This window comes from Perognathus longimembris, chromosome 21 (genome assembly GCF_023159225.1).
Source record: "Perognathus longimembris pacificus isolate PPM17 chromosome 21, ASM2315922v1, whole genome shotgun sequence".
Taxonomy (NCBI): Eukaryota; Metazoa; Chordata; class Mammalia; order Rodentia; family Heteromyidae; genus Perognathus; species Perognathus longimembris.
The window spans coordinates 8,023,705-8,049,158 of record NC_063181.1 but is presented as its reverse complement, the minus strand read 5'-3'; the positions used below and the strand labels follow the sequence as shown (position 1 = coordinate 8,049,158).

General features: G+C 54.3%; 1 protein-coding gene across 2 annotated transcripts in view; it reads left to right on the top strand.

The window, feature by feature from the left end:
* The first annotated feature begins 1,929 nt into the window (after positions 1-1,929).
* Positions 1,930-25,454, top strand: part of LOC125339522 (rho-related BTB domain-containing protein 2) — a 25,993-nt gene continuing 2,468 nt past the window's right edge. Inside the window, exons 1-10 of one of the 2 annotated variants that reach the window (XM_048330712.1) lie at positions 1,930-2,060; positions 6,080-6,158; positions 14,330-14,531; positions 15,210-15,313; positions 15,553-15,738; positions 16,849-17,867; positions 18,156-18,274; positions 20,262-20,412; positions 23,991-24,079; positions 24,763-24,868. In XM_048330712.1, coding sequence (XP_048186669.1) covers positions 6,103-6,158; positions 14,330-14,531; positions 15,210-15,313; positions 15,553-15,738; positions 16,849-17,867; positions 18,156-18,274; positions 20,262-20,412; positions 23,991-24,079; positions 24,763-24,868 — 2,032 coding nt within the window. In that variant the 5' untranslated portion in view covers positions 1,930-2,060; positions 6,080-6,102. Of the gene's footprint in view, positions 2,061-6,079; positions 6,159-10,114; positions 10,460-14,329; positions 14,532-15,209; positions 15,314-15,552; positions 15,739-16,848; positions 17,868-18,155; positions 18,275-20,261; positions 20,413-23,990; positions 24,080-24,762; positions 24,869-25,454 lie in introns of those variants that run through there. The other variant, XM_048330713.1, reaches the window with a different exon arrangement.

Here is a 25,454-nt window from a genome sequence, read left to right as displayed (position 1 = left end):
GGGACGCGTTTGAATCTCAGTGTGTACCCAGGAGGAATTCTCTAGCCAGCCGGATTTCAGCTTTGTGGGAACTCTGGTCTATTGGCACAAGCTCTGTCTTGAATGTTGGCTAGCTTTGGGGGCCCATTAACAAAAATGGGGTTGTGGTTGATGGGCTCTGCCTGCCACGTATGGGAGCCACGGTGCCAGTGTGGAAATGAGCTTGCGCTGATGGGCAGACTGCTTTTCACCCATGCAATGAAACAGTACAAAAGAACTAGCTAAAAAAGAACAAGAAGAAAAATTTAAGTCTGGCAGTTTAGCCATAATAAAGCATAGCCAACAACGACTTAAAGAACATTGGGGGGGGTGGGTTGGCCGGCCCTGGGGGGAGGGGTGTGAACTCAGGGCCTGAGCACTGTCCCTGGCTTCTTTTTGCTCAAGGCTAGCACTCTGCCAACCTGAGCCATAGTGCCACTTCTGGCCTTTTCTATATATATATATATATATATATATATATATATATATATAGTGCTGAGGAATCGAACTCAGGGCTTCATGTACACAAGGCAAGCATTCTTGCCGCTAGGCCATATTCCCAGCCCTACTTAAAGAATATTTTTATACAAGGCAAGAACTCTTGCCACTAGGCCATATTCCCAGCCTTAAAGAATATTTTTTAAATAAATAAATAAAATTAATAAGGCATGGCTAAAATGTGGGGATAAACCATTCGGTTTTGGTAATGGTAGCCATAACCTAAATTGTCGTTGTCTTTTCTTTTGTCAGTCATGGGGTTTAAACCCAGGGCCTGGACTCTGTCCCAGAGCTCTGCTGCTCAAGGCTGGCGCTCTACCCCTTTGAGCCACAGCGCCACTTCTGGTTTTCTGGTGGTTAATTGGAGATGAGAGTCTCACAGACTTTCCTGTTTGGTCTAGCTTCAAACTGCAATCCTCAGGTCTCAGCCTTCTGGGTAGCTAGGATTATAGGCGTGAGCCACCAGCACCTGACTATATTTTTATTTCCTAACTTAAGGAAGAGACGGGAATGTTTTAGTGTGCAGAAGAAATAGAAGCATGGCTTTTAATTGTTTAAATGCCTGATTTCAGGCTAGAGGCGTGGCTCACACAGTAAAGCATCTATCTAGCAAGCATGATGCCCTAAGTTCAAACCCCAGTACCACCAAACAAATAATAAACAACTTCATATATTTTGTATGGCTCCATTAACTATTCAACACTGTGAGATTTTTTTTTTTCCTTCTGGCATTTGAATGGGACTGTTTAGAATTACATTGGGATACAGCGGTCCCCTCATGAAATGCTCAAGTACAGAGTCTCTTCTTCATCAAGCACGTGGCTAGAAGGTCTGTGAACTGAAGGTCTAGAATCTTCTCCTCTCCTCACTGGAAGCTCAGTGGTCTGTCTAGGTTTCAGATCCTGGGGCTCCCTGTTCTTATGTTTCTTGATGTTCACTTTCTTCCTGTGTGCAGGTAAGCCAAAGCACACCCAAAGCCTCTCTGCTCCCTGCCTCTCTTCTTGGGCCTGCCTTCCCTCTCCCCAGTCTCAGGGGCCTGCAGCTCAGGTAGCCCAAACGGATCACGGGGCGCAACAGAGCAGCTCGCTGGCTCCAGCCCAAGCTCTCGGGATGTGCGTCAGAAAACACCAGTGAGTGAAATTCCAAAGCAGTGTGAGTCACCAGAGACCAGAGAAGGGCAGGCCGGGGCCCGAGTGGGAAAAGGAACCCGAGGGCGGCAAAAATGCCAGCTCGCTCCAGAGAGCAGGGCTGGGCCAAGCGTGCAGAACGTTCACCTGCACAAACAGGAGGACAGGTTGCTGACCGAGGGCTTCTGCGCAGTCCTGGGGACAGGGAGGGGCTGGCCATGTGGCCACACCCCTGGAAACAGTATCCAAGGCACTCACCTGTTCCCTATAGGCTGGGCTTTGATTCCAGCCTTAAAATCTGCCTGCTACTTCCTCCCACCTCCCCTCCCGCACACTCCTTCTCACCAACCTGGCTCTGGACGCCGACTCTGACCAGGGAATTGTAACACACCCCTGGGCCCCAAAGAAGAGACCCAGGTAAGTGTGTGACCCCCGGGCCTTTGCTCCGCACCTGGGGGAAAGAGAGAGCGTTCCTTGCCCTGGCTGCCCCTGCCCTTACCACCCTCCTTGTGGGTCTCCGTGGCCAAGCTCTTCTGAAGAGTGACATGTGCGGCAGGACAAGGAGTGGGAGGCTGAGGGGGCCCAAGAAGATGCCACATCCCCCCCCACCCCCAGTCCTGCCCACTGAATTCTCTTATTTCTTTTGTGCTGGTACTGAGGCTTGAACTCAGCATCTGGGTGCTGTCCCTGTGCTTTTTATTGCTCAAGGCTAGCACTCTCCCACTTGAGCCACAGCTCCTCTTCTGGTGTCTTTGGGGGGGCGGGGGGTGGTGATTAACTGGGCATAAGACTTTCATGGACTTTCCTGCCCGGAGTTGGCTTTGAACCTCGGTCCTCAGGTCTCAGTCTCCTGGGTAGCTAGGGTTATAGGCGTGAGCCACTGGCACCTGGCTCAAGTTCCTTCTTGATGACATGGATGTCTGTTATTTCCTTGTCCCTCGTCACAGTGGGGCGAGACCTTTGTGGATTATCCACCAGTTCCTGCATGTATCCTCCATTTTTAAGGTAGGCTCTTTCGTGGAATTGAGGTTGGGGGTACCAGGGGCCTGAAGCCTTCCCCCAGCTTCAGGTGCCCGAAGTCCATTTTACAAGGTATTTATTGAATAGGGTACAGGGGTAGGTGTGCAGAAAGTGAGGTTACAATATTCTTGGAGTCACAAGCACCAATCCTGTAATACAATCTTATTCAAGTGATAAATAACCTCCTTAGGAAGTAGAGGTAAGCAGTAAACGACTTACCGTTTGCGTAAGTTTCTGTCTATACCTAGGCTCCCAGAAAGTTTGGGATGGAATTAGTCTACACCCAGGATAGAAATCTGAATTCTTATCGAGCCAGGACTTTTGAGGAAACGCTCAGCGATCTGAGTTTATGCCGGGAGAAGGCCTTCCCAACTCCTAATCCCTTCTGCTCTCACCGCTCGGCTTTTGGGGGCTCTCACAAAGAAACCTGATTGTTCTCCGGCAGTGCGAGCTGAGTTGCCCAGGCAGGTCATGTGTCTTGGGCTCTGCAGGGCTGGTAGTGTCCCTGCACTGCATCTGCCTGTAATGCCACCAATCTCTGGGCCTTCCCAGGCGGCCTGTGGCCACAAACCCGACTCCAGCATCCAGCTCCGCGTGCCCGGACTCTGGGTCTGTAAAACATCCAAGCACAAGCGACTCCTTGTAGGGGGTCGACACTGGCAGGGTAGCCTCCTCTCTGGCCTCCCTCCTCCCTCCCGGGCTGCCTTTAGCCCTAGGCCGTCCACGCACAGCGAAGACGCCCCCAGGAGGAAGAGGAGGAGAGGTGGGGGGAAGAGAAGTCACGTGACCAATCACAAACCTGGCAGCAACTGAAGTTGAGTCATCCATCCATTCAGTGGACTTTGAGGGTCCCCCAAACAAAATGGATGGTCCAGCACCCCAAATCCCTGCTCTCTCTCTGGGTACCATCTATAGAGCCTATCTTCCTGCCTGTCCCATGGAGAGCTGCCTCGACCCTGGGTCCTTGTGGCTGGGCAGATGGGGGCAGTAGGTTAGGCATGACCACACCCACGTGAAAGTGGACTCAGCATTCTCTGTCAAAGTCCGTGTCAAAGTGGACTCAGCATTCTCTGCCCAGTCTTCCTCCCACCCACCCACCCTTCTTTTTAAAAAGCCATTTGAACATCAGACTCTGGTAAAGGTTACGATTCACCTGGCCAGCCGAGTGTCCCTGGAAATGGCTGTTACTTGGCTGGAAACTGGGAGAGGGCCCCGGGGTCCTGAAGAGACCCAGAAGGACGCAGGTGCCCCGATGGGCCCCATCACCACTTCCAGAAACTTCTAGTCAGCATCCCCTGCCCCACCACTTGAGGACCTTCTGGGTTGAATAACACCTGTTAAATCCCAGGAGTCCTCATGGGTCATTACTAGGATGGGCTTTTTTTTTTTTTTTTAAGTCCACTAAGCTGTAGCCATGTGTGTTAGTTTTATAGAATCTCAGGCCAGAAATGAGGGAAAGGGATAGAAAAGAACAGGGAAGGTAAAGGGAGGAGAGGGAGGAGGAAGGGGGAAGTGTCCATAAAGGTGGATGAAGCAAGTCTTTGATGGGTCCAGGGTGTAATTCGGCAGACCTGGGGAAATTTTCTTCTCCTAGCTGTCAAAAGCCCGAGCCAGGAACCCCTCAGAAAGGACTAACCTCTTTACTTTCCCAAGGACCCTCTTTGCCCAAGGAAACTCCATTCCTGAGGGCATGAGGGCCGTTTCTGCCAAGCCATCCTGGTTTGTATGTTTAGGGTTTTTGTTTTTGTTTTTTCATCTTTCAAGGTTCTGGCACAAAAAGAAGGCTCTCAGGGCCGGAGCAAAGCTATTCAGATGGGGTTCAGCCCAGAGCACCATAGCAGAAACACAGGTGAAGAGAACTAGACCCCTCCTGGGGAGCCCCTGACTGTCCTGTTAGGCCAAAAGCAGCTGTAAGCTTAAGCGTGTACTGATCAGTGACATGTAGCAGGGCCTAGGGGATTCAGGTTGAGGTTAAGATGACCTTGGCGGGAAAGTGGAAGGCAGGCTAATTGAGACTATCCTGGCAGCCCTGTGGGTCTGTGTGAAGATGGTCCTGACCATGGCCATGACTTTATCTGGAAGCAGACTGCAGGAGTGCACACACACACACACACACACACACACACACACGTGCCACAGAGAGGGAGCCTGGGGGCTCCCCGATTCACACTGCCTCTGCTCCCCACAAACACTGCAGCCACACCGGCACCGTGGGGGGGAACAGTTGGGGCTTTTTATAATCTTTATTTGTTAACAGTTCAGGCTATTTTTTCCCCCCATGCTGCAAAAGATGTCGCTATCTCATGAAAACTTGTGAAAAACACAAGTCTATTTTGGGACGATCAGCCTCCTCAAAGCCTCATACCCCCACCTCTGCCAAGTTCAAGGTGGCGGGGGTGGGGGGGTGGGTTCTGCCCTTGCTCCTGCGGTCTGCAGCTTGCTGGAGGCCAAGGATTCTTGGGCTGCGAAGTACTGTCTTGTATTTTCGTGCCCCTCTGCTACCTCCTCAGTCTAGGAAACAGGACGGAAGCAACGCCATCCAGTTCTTTCTGCTGTAGGCCTGCCTGACGGTTGCTGTGATCTGTGGGTCTCTGCCCCGGGAAATCTACCTCCCAGGAGGCTTGGGCCCTATCCACTCCATGCCTAGGCCTTGGGCATTGCCTTGGTGTGTACTGTCATCCTGGCATTGATGTGGTACTTGCAGCTCCTTTACATACATACACGGAATGTTTCAAGGGGGCCTGGGCTGGCTTCCTAGCTTCCTGGGGGTGAGGTTCGGGTAGAGAAGATTGGGGGAGTGGGAAAAGGCTCTTTCCTCTTCTGGCAGACTCAGTCTAGGAAGATGGGATTCTGACCATCTAACCCTCCTGGATGGAAGAATCACAGGTCCATATAGCTTCGATGCCCTGGGGCTCACTTGAGAAAATGAAGTTGACACTGGGGAGGACAGGACAAAGAACACACAGGAGAGAATTCTTGTGGGGATTGTCAAGGTCAGCTGATATTTGCTGGGTCCTCATTTGGATCAAGAATCACTCTGATGAGAGGGATGACCAATAAAATCAAGCCCTTCCATGTCAGTGGTGGAAGGGACCTTGAAGGTCACCTGAACAGAACTGTTGCGCAGGATAAAATGAGCCCAAAGAGGAGGGGGATGTGAGGACAAGAATGCAAGCCACCTATGGACATATGACTGTTGTGTTCCAAGTTCCCCAGCCACAGAGTGTGTAGCCCCTCCATCCCGAGCGGGGACCATGGCCTAAGTGTCTGCCTCTTAGGTTGCAGCCCAGCCCTCTGAGGTTGGACAGCAGAAGTCATCTTCTTGCCCTCGTGTAGGCTGATGGACCTTGGAGTATCCCAGGGTGGTTTCATCCCCCTCCTCATCTTCCCTCCTTCCCTCTGTCCACCCCAACCAGGAGCCTGGAGGAAACACAAGGCCATGGAAGGTCGAAGAAAAGGCTGGTACAGCCCCTGGAAGACCTCTCACAACAGCCTGTAAGTAGGCACTCTGTGGGCCTGTCTCCCCGCTCCCCCATCTTCTCCCAGACACTCATTCCTGCATCCACCAAGAGCTTGTTGAGACTCTGTCTTGTGCTTGTTGAGCAAAGGACTACAGGCACCAGACTAGCACAGCAAGTATTCCTTTGAAGGGGTATTACCCCTCCCCTAAAGGAATTCTCCTACTGCAAGGGAGAGAGAGAGAGAGAGAGAGAGAGAGAGAGAGAGAGAGAGAGAGAGTCCCAACCAGAGACTCATGTGACTGGTATCAGATTTCACAGGGGGGGCGGTGTTCATGGAAGGCTTCCTGGAGGAAGTGATGTCTGAACTGGCTGACAGATGGCTAATCGTTTTGGAGAAGGGGGTGGGAATGGCAAGTACGTTCATACTGAGAGGACGTGGAGTAAAGGCCCAGAGGCGTCCTTTCTCCTTGTGGAGACATGGTGGCACCACATGGGTTCTGGCAGGGAGGCCGACAGCCGCTAGGCCTTTCACAACTTCCAAACCTCCCAGATTCTCTGCATCTTCAAATGTCTCTGATTTTGCTCAGGGTTGGGTCTGAACTTTGCCCCCCCCCCCCCAGTGCAAGGTGGGCAGGGATGTTGCCTGGCCCCAGACTGCACACTCCTGGGGAAAGTGTGTGTGTGTGTGTGTGTGTGTGTGTGTATGCATGAGTGTGTGTGTGAGAGGGAGCCACCCCGAAGCACCTGGAATGAGTGGGGGGGGGGGGCGCAGGGGACAGAGAAGTCTGCACAGGTCCTGGGTGAGGCTGGCAGAACCACAGGAAGTGCTGCAGGGCTGGTGGTCACAACCTGAGAACCAGGGCGGATGCTTCTATTCCCAGACTAAGCCTCCTGCTCCCGGCAGCTATCTGTCTGTCTGGCATCGGGAAAACAGCAGCTACAGGACAGCCCGGAGGACCTGGAGGGCAGGAGGCATCTTTGAAGGAGCGGCTCAAGAGGTTCACGTCTCAGACAGAGCTGCTATGGGAGAGAGGCTGGCGTTCCTACTCTAGTATCAAGCCTACTTGCGAGCCAGCAGAAGCACCTTAGCCAGGCACTGCCCCTCCCTCCGTGAGTAACCCAGCCCGGGCCAGGCCAGTGCCCAGGACGCTTGGCAGGGTGGCATAGATGCCCACATCGTCAGCGAGATGGTGGAATGACAGTTCGTTCTGAAGCCTTCCTTGGCCACATGGAGGTGGGAGGGGGGAGAGACAGACAGGCTGACCCCACGAGCCTTTCAATTTCACATCCAGATCTGGACTGAGAAGTAACCGAAACCAAAGAAATCAAGCTCCCTGGGGCTGGGCAGCCCCGAGTGAGTGGGGTGAGGGGGGCTGGGGACTCTGAGGGGGACAGGGACAACATGAATGGGCCACTAGCAGCCCCTTGCTTTCAGCTGCCTCTGGAATGGCTGTTTCTGGGATCTGGTGATAGAGCTGGACAAAGGTGGAGGAAGTGTGGTAGGAGATCTCAGCCCCAGACTGGGTGGGGGACTGATGTGGGCAGCAGGGAGAATGGAGGTGAGTGGCCTAAAATCAGCCCCAGTGGGGGCTCAGTGAGGGCCAGGGGCTTGAGGATGTGCAAGCCGGGAGCTGGTATGTGGGGGCCCAGTTTCCGAGGGGAGTGAGGGGGCTTGCAGGCCCTGGCAGGCCGCTCTGATAGAAAGGGCTGCGGAAACTCCTTGACAGCAGGGGGATGAAATGCAGGTAGGGCAGCTTGACAGGGGCCAGGAGCCTGAGCATAAGGGAGCCTCGGCTTCTCAGAAGGCTGGGACTAGGGAGAAGATCGCTACGACTGGTCAAGAGTGCCTGAGAGCCGAAAGAGTGGATAGACTTGGGCTTGAAGGAAAGCTGAAGGAAGGGACCGGTGCAGAGGCAGAGCTGAGAATCAAGAGCATCTCTTGAACCAAGGGCCTGCCTCTGCTCAAGCCACTTCGGGTAGTATGAGTATACAGCTTCATTTGACACCTGTACTGCTTCCAAGATCTCTTCCCCCCCCAACCCCACCCCCCCTCCCAAAGCAGTACCTTAGCATCAGGCTGGTTGCTTTCCTTAGGCTGAACTTCCTTCACAGAAGGGAAAAGGCAATTGTTTCAGAGATAAAGTCTGAATGACATCCTCTTTTCCCCAGCCTCTCAGTGACTATGGGAGCTTTATTCATTTATTTTTCATTCTGCAAGGCATTGAGTCTGTACTGCTGTCAGGATGCATGACGATTATACCATTAAGAACCCTGCGGGCATCCAGTGCCCAGGTGGCTGTCGATCCGGGTGAAGAGAAGAGGATATGGTCAGGAAAGGCCTGGTCATGAGAACACTGAGCGATCTCATGTGGTGCTTGGCTTTGGTGTGGGTCATTCTTCGGCACAAGAAAGGTGTGGCTTATTCTTGTTCCTTTGCAGAATATGTATTTGAAGTATCACTTTGTTCTACAGAGTGTGAGTCCTAACTAGAAGCATGAAGTGGGCACCCTTGGTCATTATCAACCTCCGCTCCAGCTCGGGATGGATTGAACAAGCAGAATGCATGTATCGTGAATACCTGCATTCCAGTCACCTGCATTAACAGGGGAGAAGTGTTCTTCCAAGAAGATGAAACTGATTTTTTGTTTGGCAATGCACTGATACTACAGTGAATTTGAGTCCTCAGAACATGAGCTGGAGATGGGACAGCAGGGGGGGGGGGGTGAGATGGGAGCCGAGGTAGACCGGGCTTTAAAAAACTGTCTAGCCAGCCACCCATGGCTCACCCTGTAATTCGATAGACTCTGGGGTCTGAGATCTGAGAATCAAGATTTACAGACAGATAAATCCAAGACATTCTTAATTCTCCAATTAACCAGTAACCCCCCCCAAAACAAACAAACAAAACAAAACCACCATAAAGTGAGGTGTGGCTCAAGTGGAAGAGCACCATCCTTGGGCAAAAAAACTCAAGCAAGAACAAGGACCTGAGTTCAAGTGCCCTAGTACTGGTGTGTGTGCACACACAGGTCCAGAGGTAATTAACAGAATGGATAAAAACAGAGGAGCCTAGCTGTCCAGGATCAGCGCAAAATAAACGGGCCTTGAATATGGAAGCTTCTTTCTGAGGGTCACTCTGTGACAGATGTTAAAAGTCACCTTCTTCCGGGACAAAGGCACTCTCTGTGGCTGCTGTTTGGTCAGAGATCTTAGTGAAGGCCTGAGGGCCACCCGATGGGGTGGGGGACCGGTGAGGAAGGCCCAGACTGGGGTACAGGTAAGAAAGTACAGGTAACTGCCAGAAGCTCACAAGGACCACAGGCAGCCCAGAGAGGTACAGGATGAAGAGATCAGAGCCCTCAAATGCCAGGATGGTGCAGGGGCTAGAGGCCTGGGTCTAAGGGGAGAGATAGGATGTCCTCCATTCATTCGCACCCTTCCAGGGCGCACTAGCATGCATGCCTCTGAATTCCCTCTCGACAAAGGGAGAAAGCTGCATTGGAGGCCCGGCCAGGTGGCTGGGCGGCGGGACAGACCAGCCTAAGACCCACGCAGGGCTCCCCGAGGCCAGAGGGGGGAGGTGGGCGTGGCCTGGAGGGGGCGTGCACGGGCGCGGCCTGGGGGCGCCCAATCCGCGTCCTTCCCCACCCTTGCCCCGCCCCCTCCCCCTGTCCACCAATGGCGCGCCGCGGTGGGCGGGTCCCGGCGGCGGCCGCCGTTCTGGGGTGCGAGTTCTCTCCCTCCTTTTTTTTTTCCCCCTCCCCCTCCTTTTTCCTTTTTTTTTTTTTTGTGAATGAAAATAGGAGGTCGCCAGCGGTCCCCGGGACTGCAGCGCCTGGCGTCTCCTTGGCAGCGCCGGCGCCGCGGGCTCGCGTAGCGGCGGCGGCGGCGGCGGCGGCCTCGCCCCGCGCCTCGCACTCCCCGCGCGCGCCGCCCGTCCGCCCGTCCGCCCGCCCGCCCGCCGCGTCCGCCGCGTCCGGAGCCCGGCGCGGCCCAGCCGCCTCCATGACATTGGGCGCCCGGGGCGCGGGGCGATGCTGATCCGGAAGAGGCCGCGGCGGCGGTGCGGCGGTGGAGGCTGCTCGGGGCCGGCCGGCCGGCCTGGGCGGAGCGGGCCGAGTTTCTAATCCCACCCGGGGTGGGGAGGGGGGCGGGCAGGGAAAGGGGAAGGACCCGGCCGGGGAGGCTGGAGCCCTCGGCGCTGCGCGCGACGGCACCGGCGTCGGGCCAACTTGCAGGCGCGGAGTGACCGCCCGACATCCTACTAAAATGAGCGTGCTCAGCAGGAAGAGATGTGCTCCTCACGCTCGAAATCACCCCGTCACACGTAGTGGTGTAAGTAAACGATGAATTTCTACGAGGGCCCGGGCACGGCCAGCCGCCGCCTCGCCCTCCCGCACCCCGCCGCCCGGCCCTGCCCGCGCCCCTCCTCGCCTCCCCCCCTCCCCCCGGGGCCCCCACTCGTGGATGGGTTCCTGCTGCCTGGCTGGGTCTGGAGGGGTCGGGGAGTGGGGCGGGGGGGGGGGGGACTAACCTTTGCCGGTATTTCTAAGGCTGGGAAGATGACTCGCCTGGCGCGCCGTGCCCCTCCCCCTTCCCTGTTTTATTTATTATTATTATTATTATTATTTTATTGTATGTCGCTTGTGCAGAGCAGTGTGTCTGGGAGGAGGGAAAGAGCCCCGGAGTGATGGAAGCCTATCTGCTCCTGCAGGGCTTGTTGTTGTTGTTGCTTTGGTTATCCGTGGAATCTGGGCGTTTTGCTTGCGCTAGAGATGTTCCTTTGAAGTCAACTCCATTGCAGTCAGGCCAGCCGAGTTGGGAAGACTAGCGGTGGGTGGGGATCCTAAGCTTTGCGAATGTTGCGGCGTCGGAGGCTCGAGCCGGCTCGTGTTTTGGGTTTAACCTGGAGGTTATTTTTGTTAATAGGACCGTTCCCCCATCCCTTTGGGCCTAGCCTTCCATTGGGTCTGCGTGGGGGCTCCATCCTTCCACCTTCTCCCGTGACAATGTCAGGGGGGGCTCCTTTAGGGGAGCCCTCCCCCTCGCCCTTCCCCCGAACCTCCCCTCCTATCCATCCTCCTTGCCGAACCTCCCTTCCCATCCATCCTCCTTGCTTTTTACCTTCATTTTCTGGGTTTTCCTCCCTTTCACGTTTTTCGGAAGATGCAGGATGTGGGATATTGGTTGCTAGGAGACAAGCCAGGCTCCCAGGGAGATTCTGTCGTTTCCCTGACAACCAGACTAGTGCAGCCACAGATGAACAAGCCTCCTATCAGCTGTGGGAGGGAAAGGGGGCCTTTTTGAGCTCGCAAAGAGTGTGTGTAGGGGTATGGGGGTGGGAACGGGAGCCCTTGAGATCTGTAGCTAGTCGGAGCGCACCTTTGGGTCCCGCCTGGACTTACATTAGCAGTTGGGAAGCAGACTGGTTTTGAAGAGGGGAAGGTGATCTTGGGACACGAGTTGGGGGAGGATACATCCGCCACTTTGGGCTTACCACAGGAGAGCAGTGAATTGCCATACCCAGGGCAGAGTGGCAAAGAAATCAGTTTGTAGATGGTGGTTGGGAGGATCTGAAGGAAGAGGAGATGAGGCAATTTGGCAGAAAAGTCTAGAGAGATTGAAGAGGGGGTGCCAGAAAGAAAGAGGAAGTTGAGGAGCTTCATGAATTGTATTATCTGGCATCAGCACTGATCCAGAAAAGGGACAGTATTCTAGAGCAGAAATTATATTATTGCTGGCATGCTGTCTCCAGGACAATATTCTCATTTAAAACAGGCCTGATTAGACTAGGAGTCCTGTTGGCTTAATTGGGCCAGTCTGTATCTTAAAGAGAGATATAATTACACATATAGATATGCAATCTAGCATTATATAATACTACATTACATAAGAAGACAAATACCTCCTTCCACCCAGGCTCACTTGGCATGAATTAACAGAAATTCAAGCAAGTTGTTTTCCAGCGCCTTTATACCCATTTTCCAGAGGGGGAGACTGATGCCCACAAAAAAAAAATGGAGTGGTTTTCTCTTTGCTGGTTGGGAAATGAAATTTACCACTCAGTTGGATGGAATGGGCAAGGGTAATTTTTTAAATCTGGAGACAGGGGACACAGAGAAACCTGGGAATTAATAGGAAGGGACAGTTCATTGTGAGTACCATTCCAGCCAGTCTGGTATTTGAAACTCATGGTCCTGCACGGATCCCTTTCTGACTTGTTGGTTGGCTGGAGGGAGCATAACAGGGCATTCAGGAGTATGCTCATACTAAAGCGGTGAGCTTGGTTGTTGTTCTGCTGGTGTCCTGGTTTCATCCCCACTATCAAGATAAGGTGCTCCTGGATTTAAGAACTGTGGGCCCTTCTCTGTGCCTCCTCTCCTCTCTGCCCTGCAGACCTATATAGCTGCCACCAGAATTTAAGCTTAAGAGAGTTTCTGTCTTTATTTTACAGGTGCACAGACAATCGAGGTGGGGAATTATTTTCTTGTGGGGTTTGTTGTTATCTATTTGATAAACCACACCCAGATTGCTCCTGTGGTACCCACATATCCTACAGCTTGAGTTGGGACCAGAAACCATAGAAATGGGATTCCTAGTTCTCCGATCAGAAGAGAGAAGGAGGAACAGGAAGTTGGTGATTAGAATGGTTGCCTGGTAGAAAGGACCAGAAGGAGCAGAGGGTGACAAGTTCATTGTCCTGAGAATTGGGGCAGGAGACCCTTTGTAGTTGAAGGGTCCAGATCTCCTAAGATTCCAAAGAGGAAGAGGAGAAGGAGGAGGAGGAGGAGGAGGAGGGGGAGGCTTTCTCTTTGAAAAGACTTTCCTGCACTTCTTTGCTTAGGTTGCCGGAGTTGTGCAAATCCCAGTTGCCACCATTACTTGGCTATTTCACTTCTGCGTTCCTGCATGCTGGCATCCGGTTACAGCCCGGCAGGAATGGAGTTCCTGTGCTGCTGCTGGTGGCCTGGCTCAGCAGTAGGGTGACCGGGCACCCTCCAGGACAGCTCCGCGCCCTCCAGGCTGGGATGGTCCACTCTACGTTGTCCTAGCCTCCCCACCCCACCCCCAGGCTGATGACCTGCTCTGCCCCTACTCCCTTCCTTCTCCTTAACCCTTCTAGAAGAGTGGGTGCCAACAGGGAGGATGGCAGCCAAAGCCCCCTCAAGCCCGGGGCCTTCTGGTAACAGCTTTATAAACACTGCCATGACATTTTGACTGCAGAACACCCTTCTGTTTATTCATTTGAGCCATCCTTCTCTGGAGGTGGACAAGCTGTTTCCTCTCTGCCCAGCATTGAAGGAAACTGAGGCAGAAATTCAGGCAGAAGCTTTCACCTTCTGCTGCCTTGAGCAACTCAGTTCCCAAGCTTCTCCTCGGAGCCTCAGTGGGCACCCCTGCGAGGTTCAGAGGAGGTAGATGGGCACGGGAAGGCCTGTGGCCTGTGGAGTGTAGGGCCACGGTCCGTGGTTCTCTCCACGCGCATCTCAAAGTGGGCTTTCAGCTGAGCAAGGCGCGTGGACAACGTGCCAGAATGAGCGTGGGGGGGGGGGGCAAGGGTTGGGCTCAGGCACCTAGAAGCTTCCTCTCCCGTCTCATAAAGGGGGGCTGAGGTGAGGGGATGGGCATGAGCAGCCTGGGACTTGGAAATTCACCACTAGAGAGGACTAGGGGGGAAAGAAGAAGGGAGTCTGGGAGAGCTGCCACCCAGCCCTGACAAGTCCATTAAATTTTAAAGTGGCCCTGCCCTGGGGCATGCTGGGAAGGGGTGGGGACCTGGCCCTAACTGTGCTTGGGTCAGCTGTTTGTTCTGCTGCTGCCACAGCCCGAGGGAGGAGGGGGAGCAGAGCTGGAGTGAGCTCTCGGGCAGAGGCTCCCCCCTCTCGGGGTGTGGGGACAGGCCAGGCCCCAGGCAGGCTCCGCCTTGGGCTTTCTTACAGGTCTGCTCCACTCACACAGTGGGGCCTGAAGGGAGATATGCAACCCACCTGGCGGCAGTGCCCATCGCAGTCTGAGAGGGATCTGCCTCCCAGGGGTCCCTGCACAGCTTCTGCCCCCCCAGAGCGGCCCCCGTCTCTCTCCTCCTGGCAGCCCCGATGCTTGATGTGAGCATGGCCTCAGCCGAGAAAGGCCGTCTGCTCTGGCCCGGGTCCTTGCCAGGCCAGCATGCCAAGCCGTCCTGACTGCTTCCTTCCTGGCCCTCAGGTCCCAATTAATGGATTCTGACATGGATTATGAAAGGCCAAACGTAGAGACCATCAAGTGCGTGGTGGTGGGGGACAACGCAGTGGGCAAGACCAGGCTCATCTGTGCCCGGGCCTGCAATGCCACCCTCACCCAGTACCAGCTGCTCGCCACCCATGTGCCCACAGTGTGGGCCATCGACCAGTATCGCGTGTGCCAGGAGGTAAGGCTTGCGAGGCTGGGAAGGTTCATGCATCCGCGGCTTCTTCCTTTCCTGGACTTGGTGTGTGTGTGTGTGTGTGTGTGTGTGTGTGTGTGTGTGTGTGTGTGCGCGTGTGCGTGCGTGCGCCCGCAGAGCTCAGGGGAGCCCCCTAGGGGTGGGGTTAGAGTGGCAGAAGGAGCCTCTGGAGGGAAGTCTGCAGGGAGCTCACCCTTGGGGGGGGGGGTACCTCTGATCATTTGTGATTTCAGTGAGCTAACTCCTGGGACCCCAGCTTTGTGTGGACAGTGCATCTTGTGCAATCATCGCCCTAAGTATTAGGGGGCTGTGGGGCACGGCCAGGATTGAGAAAAGGGTAAGAACTAAGTGGGGGTAGGGAGAGCTAATAGCAAGAGATCAGAGGCTCATAAATAAATGAAGCTAGGAAAGCTGGGAGCAAGGGCGAGCTTCTGAAGAAATCCCTTCTGTACTAGGAGCAGACTCCCCCTTAGGGTGCGTCTTAGGCTTCCTCTCAGCTTGTCGGCCCTCTTGTTATTGATTCACCAGAGATTTCATGTGGTGGAATGGTACACAATGAGACCAGTCCTGCCCCTCCATACCCCACAGCTACCATGGATTCTCAGAGCCATGAGCTGGCACCCTCCCTAAGAATTGTTGCCCTTCTCTCCCCCTCCCCCTCAGGTGTTGGAACGCTCCCGGGATGTGGTAGATGATGTCAGCGTCTCCCTGCGCCTCTGGGACACCTTTGGAGACCACCACAAAGACCGCCGCTTTGCTTACGGGAGGTAGGAAAGGCCGGGGCTACTGCTCTCCCGAGGAACTGAGCAGCTCCCCGTGGCTGAAGCCAGGAGGAAGCATGGTGGGCGCTCTGGGTGGCCCAGGGCCCTCTGAGCTTGGGAGTTTGGGGGCCTGATTTGTTTCCCAGGCGTGTTGCAGGCATGCTGGCTCGCTTCCTTTTGTTCCGGGGCCAGGTAACCTCCCAGCTTTCTCTCCCCATACGTAACTCCTCTCTGTCACCCCCCAGATCAGATGTGGTGGTTCTGTGTTTCTCCATCGCCAACCCCAATTCCCTCCACCATGTCAAGACCATGTGGTACCCCGAAATCAAGCACTTCTGCCCTCGAGCGCCTGTCATCCTGGTGGGCTGCCAGCTGGACCTGCGCTATGCTGACCTGGAGGCTGTCAACCGGGCCCGGAGGCCCTTGGCTAGGTAAGGGTGTGGCTGCCTGGAGACAGGGCTCCCGCACAGCCCTGAGCGAGCCTCACCCCTCCCTCTGCGGGGTGCAAGCTCACGTCAGAGCTGACAAGTGTGCTCATTCATTCATTCCTTGAGTCAGCCCTCCATGGACTGACTGTACGCTTCGTGTGAACGGTACTGCGCTAGACGCTGTGGGGGAAAGCCAGGGAGAGGAAGGTGATATTTGCATGGAAACGGTCATCATTTTGTCGGGGAGAGGCAGGTGGCTCTTTGGATCCGTAGCTTCCGACTCTAGATCCAACCCAGTGCAAATGGGAAAATACCTCCTTAAAAATCCCATCTGCAGTGAATGCATACAGACTTTTCCTCTTGCCATTTTTCCAACAAGATACTGTAACAACCGTGGACGTAGTATCACATTGTGTTAGGTATCATAGGCAGTCTAGAGATGACTTAAGGAATGAGGAGGAGGACGCCTATACGTTTTGTATAGACTCTAGGACATTTTATTTTTATTTATTTATTTATTTTGGCCAGTCCTGGGGCTTGGACTCAGGGCCTGAGCACTGTCCCTGGCTTCTTTTTGCTAGCACTCTGCCACTTGAGCCACAGCGCCACTTCTGGCCATTTTCTGTATATGTGGTGCTGGGGAATCGAACCCAGGGCCTCATGTATATGAAGCAGGCACTCTTGCCACTAGGCCATATCCCCAGCCCTAGGACATTTTATTTAAGGGGCTTGAGCTTCGATGGATTTTGGTATCTGAGGGGTGGTCTTAGGGCCAACCCCCTTGGATTCTGAGGGATCGCTGTACGTGATCAGGTTAAATTCCAACATGAAGCATTGCATGCTAACTTCATTCAACTGCATGCAAATAGAAAGGCACTGCTACCACCGGTTTATTCAATTTATAGCGTTTATAAATTCATATGGGGAGGCTCCTGGGGCCTGGCATAGATAAGGACGTCTTCCTGAAAGACCTCACAGGTTTGTCTGGCATCGTAGAAAAGGCAGGGCAGAGGGGGCCCAGGGCATTGCTTCTGAACAGAGCCCCTCTTTCGTGGGGAAGCATGAGCAGCTCCCCTCACCAGCCGTACGCGTGTCCTCTCTTAAACTCCCCAGGCCCATCAAGCCCAATGAGATCCTTCCCCCAGAGAAGGGCCGGGAGGTGGCCAAGGAGCTGGGCATCCCTTACTACGAGACCAGCGTGGTGGCCCAGTTTGGCATCAAGGACGTCTTTGACAACGCTATCAGGGCTGCCCTCATCTCCCGCCGCCACCTGCAGTTCTGGAAGTCTCATCTCCGCAACGTGCAGCGGCCCCTGCTGCAGGCTCCCTTCCTGCCTCCCAAGCCACCGCCTCCCATCATCGTGGTGCCCGACCCCCCGTCCAGCAGTGAGGAGTGCCCCGCCCACCTCCTGGAGGACCCGCTCTGCGCGGACGTCATCCTGGTGCTGCAGGAGCGGGTGCGCATCTTTGCGCACAAGATCTACCTCTCCACCTCCTCCTCCAAGTTCTATGACCTGTTCCTCATGGACCTGAGTGAGGGGGAGCTGGGAGGCCCCTCGGGGCCAGGAGGCCCCCGCCCTGAGGACCACCGGGGCCACCCCGATCAACACCACCACCATCACCACCACCATCACGGGCGGGACTTCCTGCTACGGGCAGCCAGCTTCGACGTGTGTGAGAGTGTGGATGAGGCGGGGGGTGCCGGTCCTGCCGGCCTCCGGGCCTCCACCAGTGACGGGATCTTACGGGGCAACGGGACAGGGTACCTGCCGGGCAGGGGTCGAGTGCTGTCTTCCTGGAGCCGAGCTTTCGTGAGCATCCAGGAAGAGATGGCGGAAGACCCTCTGACCTTCAAATCTCGGCTGATGGTGGTCGTGAAGATGGACAACTCCATCCAGCCGGGGCCCTTCCGGGCTGTTCTCAAGTACCTGTACACGGGAGAGCTGGGTGAGAACGAGCGGGATCTCATGCACATCGCCCACATCGCTGAGCTGCTGGAGGTCTTCGATCTGCGCATGATGGTGGCCAACATTCTCAACAACGAGGCCTTCATGAACCAGGAGATCACCAAGGCCTTCCACGTTCGCCGAACTAATCGGGTCAAGGAATGCTTGGCAAAAGGCACCTTCTCAGGTACGGGGCGTGCTTAGAAGGCGGGGGCCTCTTTCCAGGTAGCTTTCAGAGGGGGTTGGGCTGGTCCCGATGGCATTCCCAGTTGGTCTCAGCTCCTGCTCTCTTGGTGGTACATACGGCCAGCCACCCTGCTCCCCAAACCGAGAGCTCGGCTATCTCATGCTCTGCCGTGTGCTTCAGAAGGAGGTGGGTAGCGGGGGGCGGGGGGGGGGGGGGACACTCAGTGACCACCCTCGGGGCCCGCACACCCACTGTATTCTCACATGCTGCCTCTTTTCTCCTGGACAGATGTGACCTTCATCCTGGACGATGGTACCATCAGCGCCCACAAGCCCCTGTTGATTTCCAGCTGTGACTGGATGGCCGCCATGTTTGGGGGGCCATTTGTGGAGAGTTCTACCAGGGAGGTGAGAACTGCCTCGCTGAGCAGGGGAAGGGTGGGGCAGAAGAGGCGTCTACGCCATTGGCAATGCCATTCCCATGTTGTGTGTAGGAAACGGAGACCCTAAGAAATTGTCTGAATGGGAAAGACAGGTTAGGGTGGGAACTCGGGCTGGCTGACATTTTGAGCTCTTTACATTGTACCCGTTGGCCGCCCTGAAACACTCGAAACAGCTAGAAGAAAGCCAGGGATTCCAAATCAAACGTACCAGTGTCTTCAGAGGTAGGTTTTATTATTGTGGGCTATGGTAATAAACCGAGAGATGACTGCTGTTGAAAAGCAGTCCCTGCTAGGTGCTGGAGGCTCACGCCTGTCGTCCCAGCTACTCACAAGGCTGAGATCTGAGGATCACGGTTCAAAGCCAGCCTGGGCAGGAAAGTCCGGCAGACTCTGATCTCCAGTTAAACACTCAAAAGCCAGGAACAGAGCTGTGGCTCAAGAGTGCCTCAGAGTGCTCGAGTGTAGTAGAGTGCTAGCCTTGAGCAAAAAGTTAAGGGGCGGCACTCAGGCCCTCCGTTCGAGCCCCAGGAGAGATGCGTACTTGAGGGGCCGCACAGGGAAACCCCAGGGTTGGCCAGGAGGCTGACGGATTCTCTGGGAGAGGGCAGCTGAGGCAGGGTAGTCCGGTTTACGATTGGCTGGCTTAGGCAGTCTCTGAGGGCTGGGATACCTGGCCCTGGCTGTCCCCGCACTTGGCTCTGGGATGTGGGCGGGGGAAATAAGGGCCTGGGAGGGAGGTGAGAGCCATCAAGGAGGCCGCTGGCTCTGATTGGTTGGTCTGTGTGTGCAAAGGTCACTTAAGGGCCACTCGTTTGCTGTTTGCAGGAAAGATGAGGAAGTCTGCCGAAGGCCAGCAGGGGTCTAGGTGTCAGGGAACCAGGATGCAGAACATGTTAGCATGCCGAGTCCTGCCAGCTTTCCCTCCACTCTGTGCCTCACCCGCCCTTCTCCTTCACCTTCCGCTTTCTCGGGCTCCTAGACGGGAAATGGAGACTGGGACGAGGCCTATCCATAGGTTCTTAGGAATGGTCTTCCACGTGCGCGCTCTCTTTTTCCTTCCCCTAGACAAGTGGAGTAGCCCAGGCCTCAGGCCTTGGTGTTCCCCATCAACTCTGAGTCCAGGAACATCAGTGGCTCATCACTCCCCCTTGTAGTTAACCACGTTCTGCTTTGCATCGATGCAGGAAGTTCTGAGCGTCTTGACAGCCAGCTAGCCTGTAATTGCTTTTGAGTGGGGGGATAAGGTCGCTGACTTGCCGTGCATTCCCTCTAAGGGCCTGCCTCTTAGTAAGTGCTCTCCAGCCTTGCTTCCCGTGCTCTAGAATGTGCGCTCCCCGTGGTTTCTGGGAAGTGCTTATGAGCGGCAGCGTTGGGATTGGTCCCTGCAGGATGTAGATATACAGTAAGAGTCTAGGATTCTCCGAAGGTCCAGAGGCCAGCCCGCTCTGGAACTTGAAAGCTCCAGCTAATTCCCAGCAAGCCTCATGAGAGTTACATCTGATGAGAAAGCAGTTTTTGTGGCAGTTCTGCACTGAAGAGATCCCAAGGGCTCAAAGCAGCCGCTCTAAGCAGCGGGCCGGTTTTCCCTTTGCTCATTCTCTATCCCATTTTGGTGGCTGCCTGGCAGGACACGGTGGGGCTGGTGCTGTGTACTTGACCGAAATAACTCCTTCAGGCGTCCCGTAGCTTTAGGAGGAGATCAGGAAGTACCCAGGTCTCTTCAAAGGATAGTGTCAGCAAAACTGGGGCTCGGCGCCAATTGTTACAGTGAAGAGGCCAGGACTTTGGGGTTGGGGGGGGGGGTGTCTCCTAAATAGGTACAGCTAGGTGCTGAGAAAGGCTATCCTCTGGAGACTCGCTGTGCGGATCGGGTGTTTTCAGCGTCTGGGGATGGAGTGACCCTTGCCCTTCGCTGGACCTCAGGGCCGCCGGCCCTTTTCTTCCCACCGCAGGTGGTGTTTCCCTACACCAGCAAGAGCTGCATGAGGGCCGTGCTGGAGTACCTGTACACCGGCGTGTTCACCTCCAGCCCCGACCTGGACGACATGAAGCTCATCATCCTGGCCAACCGCCTCTGCCTGCCACACTTGGTTGCCCTCACAGGTAACTGACCGAGTGCTCGGGCACCTCCCTGGGGAACGAACCATCAGAAAGCCCCTGGGGGGGGGGGTGACGACATGTCCTCGGTCCCCTCTGTCCTCCGGGGACAGGCTCTGCTGCTGGTGTAGACAGAGGTTGTGATGAGGACGAGGATGAGAAGTGAAATGTGTTTGGTAGATCGCCTGAGGGGTCACTGCCGCCTCAGAAGGAACAGAACGTCCTTCTGTGTTTCTGCTCCCTCTCGGTCTTCTCCTCATCCGCCTCTTCCTCCTTTTCCTTCATCTCTTTGTTTTCTTCTCCTCTGCTTGGGATTTTACCTTCTCTTCCTTCTTCCAGAAACACCCAGCAAACACAGTTAGGCCACTCATCATTTTTTGAAAGGGCTGTAAGAGAAGGAGCTTAGCTTTTAGATCAAACCAATCCCAGAAGCCCCTTGGAGTGGAAGAAGATCCAGGCAGGAGGGGTTTGGGACCTAGAACCTCGTGCTCTAGCCACGAAGGAAGACTGGGGGCCAGTGACCAGGCAGACAGCTGTTGATGCTGGAGTTGGCGTCTGTGTTGTTGTTGACATTGGTACCCGTGGTGATACTGAGAGAGGAGATCCTCGAGTACTGAGTTGGGGTACAAAGGCCAACGTCATAGTACTGGGGCCCTCGGAAAATGATCAAGACTGAGACACAGACATGAGAAGAAAAGAATTAGGAAGAATGCGGAAATACTCGGGCAGAACCAGAATATTAAGATGGTAGTGGGACTCCAGGGTCCCGTGTTGTGGGTAAAAGAGCTGTAGCGTGGGAAATGGAGCGGCATCGCAGGATGACAGCTATAACTGTGCGTCATTCTTTGATGCCAGGAGAGATGGTCCTCCCAGAGCACATAAAACTTCACCTTCTTAGAGCAGGTAATTCTATTTTTAAAAGACCAGTCACCAAAGGAAGACACCCCCCCACCACCAAGGAAAATCCCATCACCAAATAGAATTTCAGTAAATTGATTTCATTAGAGTAAGCAATTGGAAGCTAGTCAAAGAGGTTAGGTCCACACAGGCCATTTCCTATGGCAGCCATGGAAATGGCTTGACTAGAAAGCCTTACAGAAAATAACATTAGATAACTTTCCCATTCCCTTACAGAAAATAACATTAAATAACTTTCCCGGAAATGGTCCGTACACACTAGAAAGCAGGTGCAAAGATATGCAGACCAGCCCTGTGAAGAATCTATGGAGAGGGCTGGGAATGTGGCTTAGCGAGAGAGTGCTTGCCTAGCATGCATGAAGCCCTGGGTTTGATTCCTCAGCACCACATAAGCAGAAAAAGCCAGAAGTGGTGCTGTGACTCAAGAGGTAGAGTGCTAGCATTGAGCAAAAGAAGCCAGGGACAGTGCTCAGGCCTGAGTCTCAAGCCCCAGGACTGGCAACAACAACAACCAAAAAAATCTATAGAGAGCATCGGATACCAGATGCCAGTAGCTCACACCTGTAATCCAGCTACTCAGGAGGCTGAGATCTGAGGATTGCAGTTCAAAGCCAGCCTGGTCAGGGAAGTCCATGAGGTTCTTATCTCCAGTTAATCACCAGAAAAACCGGAAGTGGAACTGTGTGGCTCAAAGTGGTAAAACACTAGCCTTGAGTGAGAAAGCCCAGGGAAAGTACCTAGACCCTGAATTCAAGCCCCGCAACCGACCAAAAAAGAAGAAGAAGAAGAAGAAGGAGAAGGAGAAGGAGAAGAATCGTCTGTGGCAAGATCAAGTTCTATGTGATGCTTTAAGTCCTGTGAGCCACGCTTCCTCCAAGACTGCTCATTCGGACTCCACACATGTTTATTGTTAAACATAACACGAATGAATACAAGTACATGAAACTAGGTTTAGGAAAATGCTTTTCCAGTGTGAGTCAATGCCAGAAGCTGGGACTTACTCAGTCACTCCAGAAGTTTCCACCTGCCCATCTCCGTTACAGACCCCTTTCTTCCCAGAGGAATCTGTTCTGCCATTTTCTTTCTATAGATTCATGTCTGCTCATCCTTTACAGTTGTATCAGCCAAGTGTATGTGGTTTTGTTCTTTGCATATCTTTTAAGTTTCTTTTGACCAATGAGTACCTTACAAAAACAATTTCTGTTGAAATTTTTTGTTAAAAAAAAAAAAAGAAAACAGACGCTGATCTTTTACTCCTATAGAGTTCTCCATGGTCTGGATTTTTGCTGATTGCATTTTTTAATGGCGTAGTTCAATATATAGCCCCCTGTCTGCCCGTGTTTTCTATAAACTGGTAGCTGGACCAAGAGGCAGGACCAGATGCACAGTGTTTTGTGTAAAACTCTTCATAGGCGTGTCTTGTGCTTTCCTCCCTTCTTCCCATATTAGCAGCCATTGAGTATCATTGCTTGGATCCATCAGCTTGTTAGGTGCTACAACTCATTCCTTCTTTCTAGCCTAGAGGAACTTCCTCACCTTCTGTTTGGTTACCCAGGGGTACAGTTTGGTATAGGTGCTTGATTCTTTCCTTTTATTTACCTGGTTTCAATGCATTACCCTGGTCCGTATTACTGTACTTTTAGCCAGGAAGATTGTCTGCATGTCTCTAGACTCTTGGGCCCTCCTTGTTAGCTGGGATGATGGGATGCTGTAGCTTCCTCTGCTGCATTTCCTGCACCACACCTGGAGTTCTCCATTTCCCCAAGTCCTGCTGTCTCAGAGCTGGCAATGGCAGCATGTGCTGGGAGTGTCCATCGCTCCTGGTCTGGTCTGTGGATGGAGCTGGGAAACGCATTCATCTTTTGAAAGATCAAATGCCTTGTGAGTTAATTACTGGCATTCCTAATTCAAACTCAGAACCAAGGCTATTTACTTCTTCACTGTAAATGTTTTTATGTAAAATGCACGGTCAGTACACAATTTATTACAAGACTCACTACAAACAAGGAAGTTTGAAACCCATTGTTCAGTTCATAGACTCCATAGTTTTTAGCCTCGTGTGGTTTTGTTTCAATAAACATGTAGCTTTACACCCTTTTACTTCCTTTCCTTTGTTCTCCTTTCCTCCCTCCCTCCTTTCCCTCCTTCTCTTCCTCACTTCCTCCCTTTCTCTCTTTCTTTCTCTCTCTGTTTCTTCTTACTGAGACCTCACACTCTTCCTTAGCATTTTCACTTAAGACTGGCACTCTACCACTCGATCCATGCTTTCACTTCTGGCATTTTGCTAGCCAACTGAAGATGAGAGTTCCCCAGATGTATCTGCCCAGGCTGGCTTTCAACATTGATTCGCTCGAGCAGCTAGCATTACAGGTGTGAGGCACCGGTGCGGGGCCAGGCCCTCTTTCTGTGTCCGTGGCTAATCCTGTTCAGGACTGAGACTCGACATCAGATTTACGCAGTGAGACAGATTTAGTTTGGGGAGGAAAGAAAGTCTTCTCGGGGAGTTTAGCATCCTTCTTCACTGCCGCCTTCCTGAGAAGGTTTTGCCCCGACTTCAGTCACCTGTGGCCTCTCCCTGCCCTCGTGGAGAGCCCCTGCTGTGGGCGTGAGAAGCGTGGCACTTTCCTGTGGTTCCTCAGCTGATGGCTGCTGTGTGTGTATCACAGAGCAGTACACAGTGACCGGGCTGATGGAGGCAACCCAGATGATGGTGGACATTGACGGGGACGTCCTTGTGTTCCTGGAGCTGGCGCAGGTACCGTGACAGAAGAGGGGAGGGACAACGGGCTCTGTGGGTAGCAAGGCGCGGGCGAGGAGGTGGGGGTAGGAAAGGACCCCGTTGGCTGGCGTGGCTGCCTCGCTGGGCGGGCCCACCCCCATCCTGTCATCTCCACACCAGGAAGCAGCTGGAGAACTGCCAGGCATCCGCGGGGCACAAGGGGGACAGATCGTAGTTACCACTGGGCAGCACAGGGAAGCCCAGGCTCAGGCAGAGGACAGGGTCATCTAAGGAGCACTGAAATCAACGGACCAACCCCTTCTTGCCAAACAAAACGTGCCGGCAGGTGCACCCACCGCGTTTCCGTCTCTGTTCATCTATGGCTGGTGCCAGGCCTATAGACCGACCTGGGAAGCTCGGTTCTGTGTGCCCCGATGCCCACAGTGTGGTGCAGACGGCTGTAGATACTGACGGGAGGAGATGTGGGGTGAGAGCAGAGGAGGGCAGAGGCCCAGCAGCCGTACAGAGCTGTGGGCGCCAGGGGCAGGACCGGGGTGAGCCCGTGGAGGGCTTGGGACTGATGCTCCCGAGCCCAGATCAGGTACGGATGGGCTTTCTCACCTCTGGGCGAGCACTGGCCTGCCCGGCCCCTCCGAGCTGCAGTTCCGAGGGTGACCACAGGCGTCGCCGCAGCTCACCCGTGTCTCCCTCCCTCCCAGTTCCACTGTGCCTACCAGCTGGCTGACTGGTGTCTCCACCACATCTGCACCAACTACAACAACGTGTGCCGCAAGTTCCCCCGAGACATGAAGGCCATGTCCCCAGGTGAGCAGGGCCGGCGCGGGGACCCTGGGACCCCAGCCCCTGCGGGAGGGACCTCAGCTTGGTCCCCAGCGCTGGCGGAACCCCAGGGACCTAAAAGCTGCCAGAGATCCTTGGACCTCATTGGCCTCTGCCAAGGCGACTCCAGCCAAGCAGAGGGGGCCCAGGACGAGCCCTGGGGGGACAGCCGGGAGGTGGGCCTGGGGCTGCGCACTCTACCCATCCGGAAGGGGTGTCCTGTTAGCATGTTCACTCATGAGTAGGACATTGCAGATAGATCCATTTGATCCATTGATCTGGCCTAGGGCACGCACTGCGGGAAAGAAAGCACTGAGCAGTGTTAGATGGCCACCCGCTAAATGGATTTTCCCGCCTCAGAATGGGCACAGTCCACAGCTTGGCCTGCCAGTCTGGATGTCCTCCCTGGTCCAGTGTCATCCTTCCTCCTCTTAATGAACCTCTCAGGTGACCCCCACAGGCTCCAGGGAGAGATGCCCCTCAGGGCTCCATGGGGCTCCCCCCCACACTCCGCTCCAACCCTTGTCCCCTCTGTAGGGCTGCACTGCACCCTCCCTGTCCTCTCCCTGTC